This window comes from Cinclus cinclus, chromosome 3 (assembly GCF_963662255.1).
Source record: "Cinclus cinclus chromosome 3, bCinCin1.1, whole genome shotgun sequence".
Taxonomy (NCBI): domain Eukaryota; kingdom Metazoa; phylum Chordata; class Aves; order Passeriformes; family Cinclidae; genus Cinclus; species Cinclus cinclus.
The window spans coordinates 77,781,701-77,798,052 of record NC_085048.1 but is presented as its reverse complement, the minus strand read 5'-3'; the positions used below and the strand labels follow the sequence as shown (position 1 = coordinate 77,798,052).

At 35.9% G+C, this 16,352-nt stretch overlaps 1 protein-coding gene across 1 annotated transcript in view; it reads left to right on the top strand.

Moving 5' to 3' along the window:
- CRIM1 (cysteine rich transmembrane BMP regulator 1) overlaps nt 1–16,352 on the top strand; it is a 171,102-nt gene that overhangs the window by 137,890 nt on the left and 16,860 nt on the right. Inside the window, exons 9-10 of the mRNA XM_062489193.1 lie at nt 11,733–11,889; nt 14,198–14,319. Of these exons, the coding sequence (XP_062345177.1) occupies nt 11,733–11,889; nt 14,198–14,319 (279 nt within the window). The remainder of the gene's footprint in view (nt 1–11,732; nt 11,890–14,197; nt 14,320–16,352) is intronic.

Here is a 16,352-nt window from a genome sequence, read left to right as displayed (position 1 = left end):
AGCAGTTCATCTTCAAATAATTGGTTTCTGACATTGCTTGCTTGCTTAAAATGTGTTTGGAGAAAAGTGTACAGTGTTTGACTTTTGAGGTAAAAAATTAACAGCTGGCTAGAAAAGGTAATAATTTGGGACCTAATATTCATACACACCTTAAGAAGTCTTATGAGAATTCCACATTTCATTTTCCTCTGTTTAAAGAATTTTAAGAGCATCTAGGTTTCTGCACTTCAGAAACTCCTATTACTAAACAGCCTATTTTCAACTTAGTTTTTTTTTGTCAAAATTTAGATTTTTGAGGATAAACGTTTGAAAACTATATGCTTGGGAGTGGGTTTTGTGTATATACAAGTATATTCATATTTCTATAATATATTCTTATTTTATATACATATATAATATTTCAGTTAGCATTTTTGCAGGCTTTGACATTTAGTTTTTCACAAAGGAAAAAGCTTTGCCTTGTGAGAACTTTGTGTGTGTCAAAAAAAAGCATATTTTCTATATGTTTCCTTAAGACTTCAGTGTTTACAAGTGAAATATAAAGCAGTATCAGGTTGGTTTTTAGAATTGGCCAACAAAGGACACCTGTGGAGTACTAGTCTCAGCTGCAGTATGCATCTCTGTGGCTGCCAAACCAACCTAGGAGTGGGTTTGAACTCTTTTTGTATTGTTATTGTAGTTTTTCAGCTTTTTTGCAGCCTCTAAGGCTTCCACAACTAAAGTATTGTTCCATTACTCTTCTCTTGGTTTCAGTCCACTCATTCTCAGCCACTTTCTAAACCAACCAATGTGACTATTGTAGGGGTCCCAATGGAAATGGTCAAAATAAAATTCTTAACTAGTACAAACTAACAGGCTTTAGGAATGGATTGGTGTTGGAGAGGACATCTTAACAAAAGTAAATATATGGTAAGCCATAACATTGTCATGGCAATACAGAAGTAATACCTTTGATTACAAGTGGTATTCATGGAAGGATGACTTTCCTTAGATTACATCCAAGCTATTGCATACTTGCCTTACTTAGCTCTGCTTCCTAAGGAAAATGTTAAAGATGTTAGGGTCTGCTTTTAACATTGTTATTTGATTTTCCTTCTGTTTTATTAAATTGACTGATGAGTTTGGCACAAACAAGATGGACCTACTTGGCAAATTTCAGCATCTATGCCTGTGCATGCAGTCCTTCCCTCCAGTTTGGTACACTGGAGACACACCACTCCAAAGGGTGATTTCTTTTGTCTTAGGTTACCAGACTGCATATGGACACAAGCCACGTCTCAGGATGTTCTTGCTTAGAGTATTTCTGATTAAATAATGCCTAAGAACTTATTCAGGGGAATTTTTCTCTTGCCAGATCTGCTTGAAATTTTCTTCATTTTACAGTAGCAAACTGTCTGGAGCAAAGTTAATAGTATCATTTATCATCTCTTTTTTTTCAATTAAATAATGTGACTACTAGGTTGCTTAAAAATCTCAGTCATTTAGAATGAGGAGACCTTTCTTTTCTAAGGAAGTGAAGAAAAATAACAGCTTGGAAATCTTCATCATTTGGTGGTTATCAATCAAAATGACGGAAATTGAATTTTTCTGTCAAGTAATGTCTGTTGCTTGCAAGGCTCTCCTGTGGATGAAAGTGTGTGTGAGAAATGAGAAGAGAGGGGTCTTAGGTCAAATGGGCTGAAAATGTACTGTGCTAGCTCTCTGTGTTTTGAGATCCTGTGTACTTTAATATCCAAACCCATTCACTTGTATCTTGGTTGTCTTAAGGACGTCAGAACATGTATTATCATTAGCTCATATAGACTCATGTGGACTTTTGGGAACATCATTATATTTATGCTGCATCCACTTGCTTTTTGCTGGTCTAAGCTGCTCAACAGAGTTAAATTTAACTACCTCAACAAGGAAGCCCCTGTGCCCACATAATCATTTGAAGTCATCATATCCTGATTCTAAAAATCTATTTCTAGTGAAGTTTCATTTTTTGTTAATTTATATTTAGGTAGCTCTGCTGAAGGTTTGTTATACTTCAGTTATTTCAGACAAAATAAAAGCAAAGTAGAAAAACATAGAGTGAAGGTGTAATTTGTTCTCCTTTATTACCTTCATTTACATTCATGCTGCCTGAAACAAGTTCAACAAGTTTATTTGGAATGATTGTGTAAGTACAGTATAATGAAGCTTGTTTGGTGCATTATGGTAATTTAGTTTTAAGTCTATCCCTCCTTGTTCAAGCCAACTACAGAATGAGAAGGAAGAAAGAAGCAAATCAAAACATTTCTATAATATTATTTTAATACAAGTAGTTTACTTTGTCTTTTATCCTTCTGTTTCTGCAGTGAATGCAAAAAACATGCTGTAGCAACACATAGCAAAAACATACCTGCTGTAAAATAAAATAAAATATTTTTCAAAAGTAGCAGAGCCAGATCACAGCTGTAAGAGAAGGGAGGAAAAAAACAAGCCAATGAGCAAAGAGTGAGCATAGACTGATATGGAAAGAAAGTAGGATGGTATAAGATGATACAAGAGCAAAACACAAACAGAAAAAAGTAAATAAGGAAGAAAATGTAGTGTGCAGCAATTGCTCTTGTGTTTGGAGTGTCTAGGCCTTAACTTTCATAGGGAGAACTGGAGTGGAACAAAGCCTTTGGCAAGACAAATCCATTCACAGGAGTCCTTGTGGAAGACCAGTGGTCTGCTGTATGTGAGGCAGGACTCCTCTTGCCCCAAGGAAAATGAATGGCTTATTAAATAATGCCTGCTGATTGAAGCAACGCAGGATTTAAAATCTGATTGGCAGTTACTGCTGCACACAAAGTCATTCTTCAGCAATTATATGCAGTGCAGGCCTTGTCTGTTCCCTGGATTACTTTCATGGGGAAAAAAACCCTTTAAAATTTCTCCTGCCACTGAAACTAGTGTTTTACCCAAATGATTTGAACATGTGGTACTCTTCAGGATATAATTGTTAGCGTGTATGACGTTAATTTTTTTTAACATTTCTAAATTTCTAAAAATTGCTAAAATGGAATTAAATTAGAGTGTTGCTGTAAAATTTAAAAATTATTTGCATCGTTTAGAAGGCTTACTTTTGCAGTTCCAAGATGCAGCTGTCATCCAGTTTCCATAATTTCAGACTCGTTATGGAGAGGTGCAACTGGAGAAGGCTGAGATGAGTCGTTTTCCCTTCACTTAGTAATGCATCACCTTTCACTTCTTTCACTTCATGTCATGGTCTCTTTTGTCTGTCAAAGCAAGTCATGCAATCACTATTCAAAAATAAGAAATCTTGGTATATTATGTGTTTGCACAGTCCTCTCAACATGAAACCACCTTCTCCCCAAAACACATCCTATAGATACACACAGAAATAACTTTGGAAGTATTGGAACCTTTTCCTTTCATGAGAAGGACACATTGTCTACCATGGAGTTAAAAGGAGGCATTATCATTCAGTCTATACTAGCATGCACCAGAAGCGTGGTCCTCAATATTCTGGCAAAGTCACACCATCTCCCTTTATAGCTGATGAAACAGAGTGAAATTCCAACATGGACTTTGGGTTTGACAATGTGGGTCTTTGTTTAGTTGCGTAGGCATTCAAAGGCAGGATTGGTAGGTTTGAGAAAACATAGCTAGGTTCCTCTACAGGCTGCCTATAAATAGCAGCAGTTAAGGCTCTGATAAAACCACAGGGACTGATGATGGCAAAAAGCCTAAGAAAACTTTACAGGGACTGCAGTGGGAAAACAGATCTCAATTCCTCATTTTTTTGCATGTGAGTTCTTCAGTAATTAAGAGTCCTAAACTTTCAATCATATAGTCAAAATTTGAATATTTCCTTCCTGTATTTCTGTAAGTAGTCCATACTCAGGTCCAGGTGCTCTCAACACTTAAACTTTCTCAATGTCCATTTTTCCCATTTAAATAAGCGTATTTTGTGTTTATTTCTATGTCAAAGGAGGTCAGACAGTAATTGCATACTAATCACACAAAATGTACTCCAGGCAATGCAAAATTCCTAGAAATAGTAAAGTAAAATATAAATTAGGTAACACTTTTCTATTTTAGTATCAATTGTCTTGCAGTGTTGCTTTGATTTCATAACAAATTCTATGGAAAATAAAAGTTATAAAATAAAAATTCATGTAATCTTCCGTAGTGCTAAAGAGAGCACATATTAGATTTTTGAGTAATTCTGTAAGACAGAAAAGGGATATCTTATTTCTTTCACTTATTCTGCAGTGATGTAGAAGGGAATTCCTATTACATGCAAGACTTGAGTTAATGAAATACAACCACGGAAAATTTAGGATGCAGCATGTTTCCTAAAACTTTAAGGCTCAGATCAGAAAAAAGTGCATATTCTTAGTAGAAGTACTAACTTTAAGAACACTTGTAAGATAGTGGAAGTTGTCCCAGAAGAGGATGGAATTATGATCAACAACTCATGTCAAAAAAATATTATCTGTATTGTCACTAGAATAAGTCTTTGGCAGGATCTCTGAAGACTACAATATATTGGAGTTAGTGCTTACAATATATCTAGTGCAACAGAAGCAGATAAGAATTTCACTTCGCTTGACTTGAGGGAAAAAAAGAAAAAAAAAAACAACGTGCTTGAAGCTTGATCATTCTACAGTAATTCCACCTTTGATATATCACTGCTACAATTTCATTTTCATGAATTCATGTGTTGTATGTGAATCCTAGATTTGTTTAGAGCACATATCCAAGTGGTTAATTTGCCTCAACGGACTCACAAGATGATTTCTTTAAACAGGGTTTTCTAGCATCACAGCGCCCAGTCCCTTCATTTTTATCCAGCTTTTGTGAATCATGATTTAAATCTAAGAAAAGGAGGGAGGGTTAGTGTGGATCTGTGGAGGCAATATATTCAGAGAATTCCAGTTACTGTTAAGTAACCTAGTTTTCTCCTTCATAAATTTGCCTCCCCAGATCCCCACCCCCGAAGATTAAGCAGCAGTAGCAATCCACACCGAGAGGACGGCTGAGGAGTGCTTAATTATAAAGGTACTGTGAAACAGTTCTCCTGATATGATCTGTCCTCAGCGTCAAGAAAATAATACTGGTAAAGGTATGTAGCTAGCTTTGTGTAGCCATGCTACAAATTTGTAAAAATGGACACCAGCCTAAGCCAAGTTGAAATACTGACATAATCCTTGTCATGTATCTGTTAATATTCTCTGGCAATTGTTTTTTTCATCTGTGAATTACAGGACTGAAAACTAAAAGTATTTCAACAAAGAATGCATTTTCAAAACTTTTTAGAGTAAGATGATTTTCAGTCCTTATGGTACAAACATCAGCGTGTCCATAAGTAAAATAATATATTGGAAAAACATAAATAAGAGCCTAAAGGTATTTAAACACCATATATATGCTAGAAAAAAAGAAGAGCTGGAACTACAATCAAGCTATTAGAAAGTCAAGCAGACCCTTTTTAGAGCTAGCATGCACTTCACAGAATTTAATTTTGTTTACTTTTTAGGTGTTTTTTTAGGCAATATTTTATAACACTCCAGATATTCATAGGTTCATGTGATGTAGGGATGTGAGCACTCTGAAATCAGGGATAAATCATGCAAACAGTGTTTTGAATTTAGAACAAAGACTGTGATTCCTTTCGAGATGCATTGCCCCTGAGATGCCACACGTGAGAAGGAGAGGTTGCGTTGTATCTGAAATATTCCACTGCTAAGTTAATTCTGCCAAATGCAGACATTGCTAACATATCAAGGGACAGAATGTTTTTGTTGTCTTGTTTTCAAGGTGGGACCTTAGTAGGTCAGATCAGTATGTCAGCTGCTCTTACATGCTGGTTTTTGAACAGGTTTTTCTTTCCTTCAGCAGCCAGTGACTCAGTTTTACAGATATCAGACAACTTTTTAAAACTAGAGTTGATGTTGAGATGTTAGTGTTGAGAGTAAGACACTTACTGGAAAAGAGTTTCAAAACACTTTTTGTGTGTAGCATGCTCACCATATCTTGATAATCATCATTTCTCAAGACTTTCTTCTACAGTGTTGTCCTATCCTCCATATCCCAGAGAGATTCCTCTTAAACAGTGTAATGCTCTTCCAAAACTCTCAGTATGTATTATAGTCTGTGTGTATGGAAGGGTTTGTAAGTGTGTGGAGGAAGTGGGGAAAGAAATTGCTATATTTAGCAGGAGTTTATGAACAATGGTGACCAGGCCTCATACCTCACCAGTATCTGTTTATTTGTTAATAAGTCACAAATGGGTTTGTTTTTGTTTTTTTTAGAAGACTAATTCATCTTCAACTGTTCTTTCTACTTGTATTTTTTCCATCAGCATCACATTAAGTTAATCCAAATGAATACAATAATTTGAATTTCCCGTATTCAAGACAGCATATAGTGTGTTTAATTGTATCAAATTACAGAACGAAGTATTTGCTAGCACTGCAGTCTTTAGAGGACTCAAAGTCTGTAAGCAATAGCTTTTGCCAGTGTGCTGAGGGCTAGTGAAGACTGTGATTAGACTGTGAACTACCAACTGGACCTGTTGGTAACTGACTTTGCTGCTGCTTTTGCAGCCGTGGTTGCATATGCCAAAGAAAACTGCATGGTCCTGTCGTGGGCAGGCTTCAGTGCTATAAGTACTTGGTGCTTGTTAGTCCTCAAGCGAGCATTAGTTGTAAGCAGGAGGCTATTTAATAACGTCATTGGTTCAGGACAAAACCACCTTTTCATGTTTAGTGTCCTAGCCTTCTACCGTACTTGATTATTTCAGCATTTTATGTGGCATGTCAGCTGATGTCATCATATTAAAAAGCTTAGTATTTATAGTAAAAATACAGTTCTATGAGCCTGAGACATTGAAGAACACATTAATCTTTTCCTGAAGTCATAGCTCGTCAATATCATTCCGGAATCATCCAATATCCTGCGTCTGAACTCAGAGCTTGTCGTGCAAATTGTTTTCCATATTGGCATGACCTTATCAACAATTCATGTTTTATAAGGAAAAAATTAATGAACATATTTCTACTTACCATGTAGAATTCTGCTCTTCATCCACATATTTCCCTAAGCACCACAATGAGAGATATTTTCCCTTTAACTGATTTCCTGTCCATCATTTTGTTTCGGTTTTAGTCTTCTACGTTCTGTCAAACCATCAGTTTAGTTCCCTATGTGATGTCACTATAACTAATCAGTCACAAAAACAATAGCTTATGTAATGAAGCTTAATCCCATTCTGTTAGAGTTGCAGTGATGTGCAAGTGCATAATGCAGTTCTGTCAAACTCTGAATGGTAGTTTTCTTCTGCATTAGCTTTTAAAATGTTTGCTATATCCTCATTTCAGCCTGTCTGGTTGCCATGATACACTTTTGAAGCCGTTATTAGACCAGGTGGGGCTAGATTTCTTCTCTGCAAATGCATTCATGATTTGGGATTCAGTTTCCACGTGAAATTTATCTAAGCAGAGATGGAAAACACCCTCAGATATTAAGGGAAAATACCCTCCTAACATTTTGTCATAATAGATTTCCTCAGTTCATTGCACTTGACTTTCATGAGCTAGTTCTCCCTGTCCCCTAGTATGTGTAACTTAAAATGCAAAACCTTAGCAAAAAATCTGGTTTTACTTATCCTTTCATAATGAATTAGTCATTATTTTAGTAGTGATTAATTTAAAGCAATAGCTAAGGCTGTAGAAAAATTGTCAGGATGACAATTGTGCACACTGAATTTGATCCACATTTGAGTATTTAGGTTCGCAATCTTCTCAATCCTTTTCTGTTTTTCTCCTTCCTGGAATCCTTCCTGGAATCCTTCCTTCCTGGAATCCTTCCTTCCTTCCTGGAATCCTTCCTCCCTTCCTGGAATCCTTCCTCCCTTCCTGGAATCCTTCCTCCCTTCCTGGAATCCTTCCTTCCTTCCTGGAATCCTTCCTTCCTTCCTGGAATCAGTCCTTCCTTCCTGGAATCCTTCCTTCCTGGAATCCTTCCTTCCTTGTCTCTGTCTCTGTCTGTCTGTGTCTGTCTGTCTGTCTTTCTTTCTGTCTGTCTGTCTTTCTTTCTGTCTGTCTGTCTTTCTTTCTGTCTGTCTGTCTGTCTTTGTTTGTCTGTCTGTCTGTCTTTGTCTGTCTGTCTGTCTTTGTCTGTCTTTGTCTGTCTGTCTGTCTTTGTCTGTCTGTCTGTCTTTCTTTCCTGCGCTTTGCTTTGCAACATCGGCAATTCACTTAATTTTCTGAAAAAAATACCTGGCTTAAGATGCTGGACTATGCTCTTCATCAGGCCTGTGCAGCAGACATAAGCTCTCTGTACCAGATGATACTTTATTTAGAGACTGCCTGCTGTTGTCATGTTTTTAATAATGTTTTGATAGGAGACATTTAGATGATTAGATGTAAATTCAGAAAACAGACCAGAACTCACATTCTTAGTTTCATGACACTATATAGAGATTTTTTTTAAAAAACTATTCAAAATCTCTTTCCACAGTTTTTACTGTCATACTATCAGAATTAAATGAAGTAATATGGTAATTTCAGTAAAAAGCATCTTATCAGAACTTAATTTTCAGCATCTTCTTAGAAAGACTGTGAGCAGAGGTCTGTGGAGATGATCCTGATCACCTCATATGTAACATTGACATAACACTAGACAGCAGTTGTCTGTACTGATTTCAGCAAACTTTCCCTTTATGTTTGACATAGCCAGAATTTTGCTGATTTTTCATATGTTCTTCACTGTCTGTTTCTGAGAGGCAATGGTGATTATTAGTCACCCACCTCAAGGCTCTAAAGAGCTTTTCTTTCTTTCTTTTTCACTTACAAAGTGAAAATTCTTTTGAGGATAACTCACTATGTAAAGGATTAAGCAAGGAGGATGTTGCTCTGAGAGTGGATCTCCTGGTTAGTATGTCAGCTGACTAATTGAGTTTTAAATATATTTAACATCATAAGCTACTTGGGAGAGACACTTGGGATGTCTTCCTGCTTTGTAGCACTGCCCTTAGACATCCCAGGCCTTTTAATGAAGTATATTAATTTTACGTGTGGCAGACTTGTTTTGCATCTCTGAAAAGCAGTTTCACTAGCCAAATCAGAGCACAACAGAAGACTGAGAACGAAGTATTTGGCTGTGGGATTCTGAGGCATCATTATTTTGCAATCTTGTATAACTTCATAGTCAAACCTGGATGTTGTATTTTGATAGCTCTCCTTAACAGATAATCTGGAGACAAATAAGATAAAGAAATATGCCAACTAAAAAAAAAAAAGGTTCTTTCTTCTGGCTTTTTTTGATATTTTTAAAAATTATTATTTCCAGCTCTTCCTTTTACTTTTTAAAGATACCTATTTATTCTTTCCATGCCTTTGCATAGGTACCTTCTTTTTTCTTCACCTATCTTCCTAATCCTACTGTCTATAGACAGCCATATAAACATATCGTTTCCCTGACAAAGTGTGCTTCAGAAAAGGAATGGTTCAGTTCAATTGCTCAGTTGAACCTGTGCAATTCCAGGTTTATTCACTGTTCAGTTCTGAGCATCTGTAGGAGATATCATAACTTACATTATATCAAAGGTCATAACTGGACTTAATTATTTTTGGACATATCCTAGTGTACTTCTCCATACATTCTTTATGAGGTTCAAGCCTAACTTTAAAAATGATGACTACCTTATAAAATCTTGCATAATGAAAAATTTAGTTAATTTTATTTTTGCTGGGGAATAATTCTGTACAAACATCCTAGTATAAAAGTTCATAAAAGAAAGGCAAGTTCTCATTATTTTAACTTGTTTCAATAAAAGTCTTTGTATTACACATGTCACTCATTACCAGAGAAAAATATTGAACTTTCCTCCGCATTATATTGTTTTAAAATCTGCATTAGTGGCGACATATTACAAAGATCAGTATTCTTTGTAGATCAGCCTGACTTAATACTCAAAAAATGTGTAAAATTTCATGAAGATCTTTGTATGTGTTTTTTCCCTAAAGCAAAAACCTAAAAAAAGGGTTACCCTTGCTGTGCAAAGGTTAGATCTGACCAAGAAGAGATGCTTAAATCTCATGGTATTGATTCTCTGCTTCCAGACACAATCTCTAGAGGTTATGAAAGGAGCTGGCATTTCTACTTCTGTATTCTGAATGGTAAAAACAACCCTGAACTTGCATCCTTTTTGCTTCAGACACCAAATTTGCATAAAAGTGGAGAGGTCAGGGCCATGACCCTGATTATATTCATTGTATTTAAACTGAGAGAGTTTAAATAAGGAGACTCTTATGTTGTATTGCACTTGCATGCCCAAATTCCACCTCAGAAGTAGGCAGTGAATTTTCTGGTTTTCTCTGAGGTTCTGGTCTCAGTCTGACACGGTAAGGAACATGCTTCCTTTACCAAATGAGCATTAACTTGGTAGAATAGATAAGGAGACACTTGGCTTATCCACATCTGGTTAAGTCTGTATTTTGGAATCTTAAATGCAACATTACAAAAACAGAAAGGAAGCATTTAAGTAAAGCAAAATTCCTTCTGTAGTTTTCCTTCAGTAAATTACTGTTTTAGAGAGTAAGTCAATGTTAATACTTGGAAGAACTTTGTCCCTAAATATTCATTTCCCCCTAAAAGGAAGTGATCTTCAGGTCTCAGTTGAGGAGCACATCTGGAAAAATAATCTTCATCTGACCTCTGTACAACCAATATTTTGTAGTGGTGTGGATGTCCCAGCTAGAGATCAGCCATCCTTTCAACATCACTCAAAGTCAGGCCTTTGATATCACCCATCACATTCTTCTATTGAATAATCTTAATTATATTTCCCTCTTTTTCTATTTTGATCTCACTTTAGCTATTGTAATAATGGTCATTTCTTTCTCTCATGTTTTGCATCCTTAGTGTAAAAAAACCCATAATCTTCTGTTTCCTCTCATCTCTGCATACAATAAAAGAACATTGTATCCTAGGATATGTTAAAAGTGGTCTTTCTGGCATTTCTTTCAAGAAGAGCAAAAAGAAACTGATCAATCTCAAAATAGTAAATTGCAATGACAGGGCATATAATAACCATTATTTAACTCTGTACCAGAAAAATTGAGATGTCAACAATTCAACATCTTCCTTGCCACAAGAGGCAGATGAAACTTGGTACTGGACTTCAAGAGACAGATCTTTTAGTCTAGCATCTCTAAGCTTCAATCACATCTTATGGTATTGCAGTTGTATTTTTAAAAAGCAGATGTTAATCAAGTTGACAGCAAACAGCATAAAGAATAAAAGTTTTTAATAGATCCCACCATTTCAGCATTTATTAAAATCAGTAGAAGAGGAGTAAAGGTGATCTATATTGAACAAAACCCTACTAAACCCGTAATGTGTGGCAATTATGTGTTATTTTAGATGTATTATTGAAAGCCATTGGAGTGATGGGTGTTGGACTCCATTGGCTGTGCATCTGTTCATAGAATCGTGTTAGTTTGTGGTACCAGCTGGTACTCCCAAGCTGCTGACAGGAACTGAAGAATCCTCTAGTGTCTGCTCATACAGTTCGGGTTGTTACTGGAGAATTCCATCAAATAGTTTAAAAACAGGCCAGTCAGAAGGTAAGGCCTAGCTGTTTTAAGAAAGTTACAACACAAAAGGGAGCAGAAGGTGTAGTGTGCTGTGGATGTGTTTGATATAAAACCAGTTTTCACGTGGTGATAAGCTGCGTGTGTCCTTTGCAGGGGAGGAGCTGTGCACCGGCCTCATTTCGGGCTGTTCCTTGGATTGTTCCTTCGGCTTCCAGACTGACGCCCACAACTGTGAGATCTGTCAGTGCCGGCCGCGGCCCAAGAAGTGCAAACCCATTGTATGTGACAAGTACTGTCCCTTTGGATACTTGTACGTATTCTCATCCTGGAAGCACGCTTCACGCAATCCCCGTGTGTACTGAAAATGCGCTAAAACCCAGGCGTACGTGCTTGGTGCTTGGGCTTGCTTTGTGGCATAGCGGGGGAAGAGTAGGAAAATAGAAATGGGGGAGGGGGTGGTATTCTTCAAAGTGGGTTTTGATCAACAGATTTAGGATCCGAAACTCAAAACCAGCAGCTTATAAAAGGAAATCAGTGCTTAAATTTTTTTGAAGAATTAGGCAAACAACATGAGAAAGCTACTCACAAGTAATATCTCTTACATGTAGCTTTTCAAATTCTTTTGGCATGCTTTGATAATCTTATCTAAGTAGGAAAATCACATATGTGATTTGTAATTATGCTCTGTAGGTCAATATATTAAACTCATGGTACATACAGACTAAAATGACTGCTCTTTATGGGATTCCTTTTCTGTAACTTCCCTCTGGTTCTACTTTCTCTCACTTGCAAAACTGACAATAGGTCTCAGCCATTCCTGAAGTCAACACGCCTGAAGATAATTTTATTAACTCCTTAATTTAAAATCCCTTATTTTCCTCTCTCATTTACTACTCAGTGTACTGAGAGGACACACCACAGTAAAGATGGCTTCAAAAAACCTGCAACATTTATGAATAAGGGCCAAAGAGAACTCTAAAATGAACCAGAAATTTAAGGAGTATTATTATCAAACACTAGGAGTTGCAAATGTAGTAAATTCCATTGAAAAGCCTAAAAAAATTTTATGTTTGAATGTTACCTGAAGATCTGCTGTCATGAGGTAGAAGTTAAACTATTATGAAAAGAAGGCAGTAACATGGAATGTACCCATGAAAAATAAAATTTACTGGTAAAACATGTAGAGATGACATATATATTACAGAGAACCACACTTTTTTTTTTTAGCTCAAGCTTGTACTAAACAGTTTTATTAGAAATTCTATGTGAACTATGTAGCAAAAGCATTTTAAAAATTGCAGTATGGTTTAATGGGCATAGTATGATAGTTGTAAGATTAAGATGTTTTAAAAACAAGTTGATTTCAAGATGATGCCAATGTTTTCAGGAATCCTGTCTTTGGGATGATTTTTTCCCATCCATTTTTGTGCACCTGAAAAATATATGAACTTTAAACCTTTTTAAACTATCTGGAAAATAATTTTATATTTAAATTCTGGGTTTACATACAGAATGTAATTTTATGCACAATGGCTGGTATTTTTAAATTATTAATGTTTAATAAAGTCTTCCAGTAAATTTTTAGAAATTGGAAATGAGCACTCTAATCTTGTCATTCTCTACAAAATATATAATAATTGCAGTGAATGAAATTAATAACATTTAAAGATAACTTATATGGAACTCTTCATAGTATAAAGGGCTAAAGTTGTTGCAAGAACTCCTTTAGGATCATTTCACTTTGAGTTTTACCTTGGTGTGAAAATTATTTAGATTTGTGGTTGTATAGCATATTTGTTCAGTTTGCTACTACTATGCAAAATTCTTTTTTAAAATACTATATATTTGACTTCCATGTGCGTTGTGATCATTTAAAACATGGGGTGTAATGGAGGACAAATCTCTATTTTAATGTAAATATTTAGTCACAAATAGGACACGAAAAGGAAATACTAAAAGTGTATTAGAGAGTGAACAGTTAAGGAGAAATCATCATATTTGTGATTTTTTTAAGACTGTTAAAAGTTAATAATTGGAAATACTGAGTTTGTGCATCTTTAAAGAAACCAAAACCTTTTCATAATGATCTGACAAAATCTGCTAAATAAAGCTCTCTGTTTGAAAGCTCTACATAGTAATGGAAAGAAGTACTCCTTTTGATGGGATAGGAAGACAAAGTCTTTCAATCTCCACTCTACTGTATGACAACACTTCTCAGCCTTTTAACTAAAAATTCAATAAAGTTTTCTACAACTTGGAGCCAGGCTTTCTAGAGATCTACATAATAATTTATTTCTCCTCTATCCTCCTAGATCATGTTCTATAACTTCCCATGTCTTTTCTTTGTTTTGTACATCTGTGCTGAAAGTTTGAATAGTATTATCTGCCTTTTTGAAAAAAGACAAGGAAACATTCAGCATAGGATTCACGGAATGGAGGGAGCATATGCCAGGGACAGAGTCTTGTACAGCCCTTAAAACCACTGAATCTAAGGGCGACAATTAACACTAATTTTCTTTCCTCATTAGTCACTTCCTTAAGGAGGGGTGCTCTTGCCTTAAAGATGTAGATATTTAAGGTGACTTGCTGACCTTTTACAAATTATTTTGGTCATCTAGGAAGAACAAGCATGGCTGTGAAATCTGTCGGTGTAAGAAGTGCCCCAACCTGCCTTGTGGTAAAATCTGTCCATTGGGCTTCCAGCAGAACAGTCACGGCTGTGTTATCTGCAAATGCAGAGGTACGTGCCAGTGCATTTCCACCTCTAACTACAACTTGTTTTCAAAGCAGGTGGAAACCAGGATAAAAGAAGAGCAATACTGCACAGAGTATCTACAAACTGAAATATGGTAACTGGGGGGAGAACCAGTTCAACATTGCTCAAAGGAATGTATTGTATTTTATAATCTGTTCATCTTGGCTTCAGCAGAATGCTTCGGCTCTGCTTTCATCTCCCACTAAAAAGTCACAAAAAGTTTGTTATCATTTATAAAAATTAGATCGGGCTCTTAATTAGCAACTACTAATAATAAGCTAGTTAAGGCCATTTTTTTCAGTGGTGGTGTTCATCTTCGCTTCTTCACCACTGCCTTTTCTTTACAAACAACTGCTGGATTTGATAGATATCCAGTATATCACCTAAAATTGGAGCGCTGTTGCTTGGATGCTTTTCAGGCAATCTTAATGAACAATGAGTAGAGAGAACAGCTGCCCACGAGAGAGGACTTGGTATTCTCAAGCTAAAAATTTCACACATGCCACATCCCAAGCCTGTAACCACCAAGTTCAAGCTGGATACTGAGATCAGATGTTCATTTCTTGTCTGCCGTATACTTGTGCTGCTTTTAGCATGTTTCTTCTCTACAATATTTTCAGGTTATGTTTTGTATTAGTGTGGGTATCAGACTTGCTTCATTGCTCATCTCCATGTGTTGCATTTAAGAACTTTTTGGTTTTGCTCAGTGTCTCTCTGATCCTAACTGCTCTTTCATACTTATTTTCTTTGATTGTTACTTGTGTGTTTTGGTTTGTAGCTGTAGTCAAGTAAGTTTGATTACATTCCCATTGTTTTGTGTAATGACTATTCTTAACTTTTTTGCTATTTCTTCTGCATTTAAAAAAAAAATATAAAATGTAAAAGGATAATCTAGGGGAACACAGCACTGGAAGAAAATGCGAGTTATTGAAGTCACTCCCCTGTAGCTGAAGGCAAACGTGATCATATGAATAAAAAATATCCAGCATTATATTTTTTCTATATAACAATACACTTCAGACACTTTAAGAAGCTTTCAGACTTCTAGCAAAATAAAAGTTGCAGTGTTTTATTTTGCAGATGTGAGAAGCAGAGATTTCACTGACATAAGCTACTGTATATGACTTCTACTAGAAATTAAAATTTAAAAAATAAAATAAGAAAGGGTAACTGCTAAATGGTGTCCCATTGAGATAATTCTTATCACTTAGCTTGTCATTTGCCTCCATGTTCACAATCAGAACTCTACCAGATTGTCATAGTGCTGTGACTAAATAGACACAAAGTGTTCCCTTAGATGTACTGTAATTGCCTCCCAGACTATAAACTTTTGTCACTAATTATGTACATGCACACTTTTAAGTGTTTTCTCTAACAAGTAAAGATTTTGAAACGTGCACGATTATTTAGTGAAATTAACTTGATCCATTTCTAAGCAGTATTTATTGTTGTCATGATCATAAAGGTACCAAGCCATGAGCATATCACTTCAATATCACTTCATTAGCTGCTTTGTCAAAGAATGATTAGAACAATCACCAGTATGTTCTGGGGAGAATGTGAATACTTGTTAAAATTTTAACCCATAATCCTTAAGTAAGAGGAAGATTTGGGTAAATCCCCTGCCTGTGAATTAGCTGCACTTTCTAAATTGCTTCTGCCAGAAATAGCTTATGCTAGGATTAATAGAAGTAGAACCATAGAAGCACAGCCTGGAGTAGTACTCTGGAAAACTGAGAGTCCATTTCTTTGCCCTTGCATAAAATGGAGTGTATCTAGATAATCCTTGACAGATGTTTGTCTAAGATTTAATTTATTAAGAATCTCCACTTTCAAAAGGCACAGAAAACCAGAACAAAACGGAAAGAGGAAAAACCAACCCTTTCTGAAATAGTGTTTTCCTGTGGTTAGAAACATGTGACATTTTAAAATGAATTTTCTAAAATTACTGTCTCCCTTTATACACATTGGACTGGTTACTTCTTGTCCTGAACTTAGCAGACATATGGAGCAGCTAA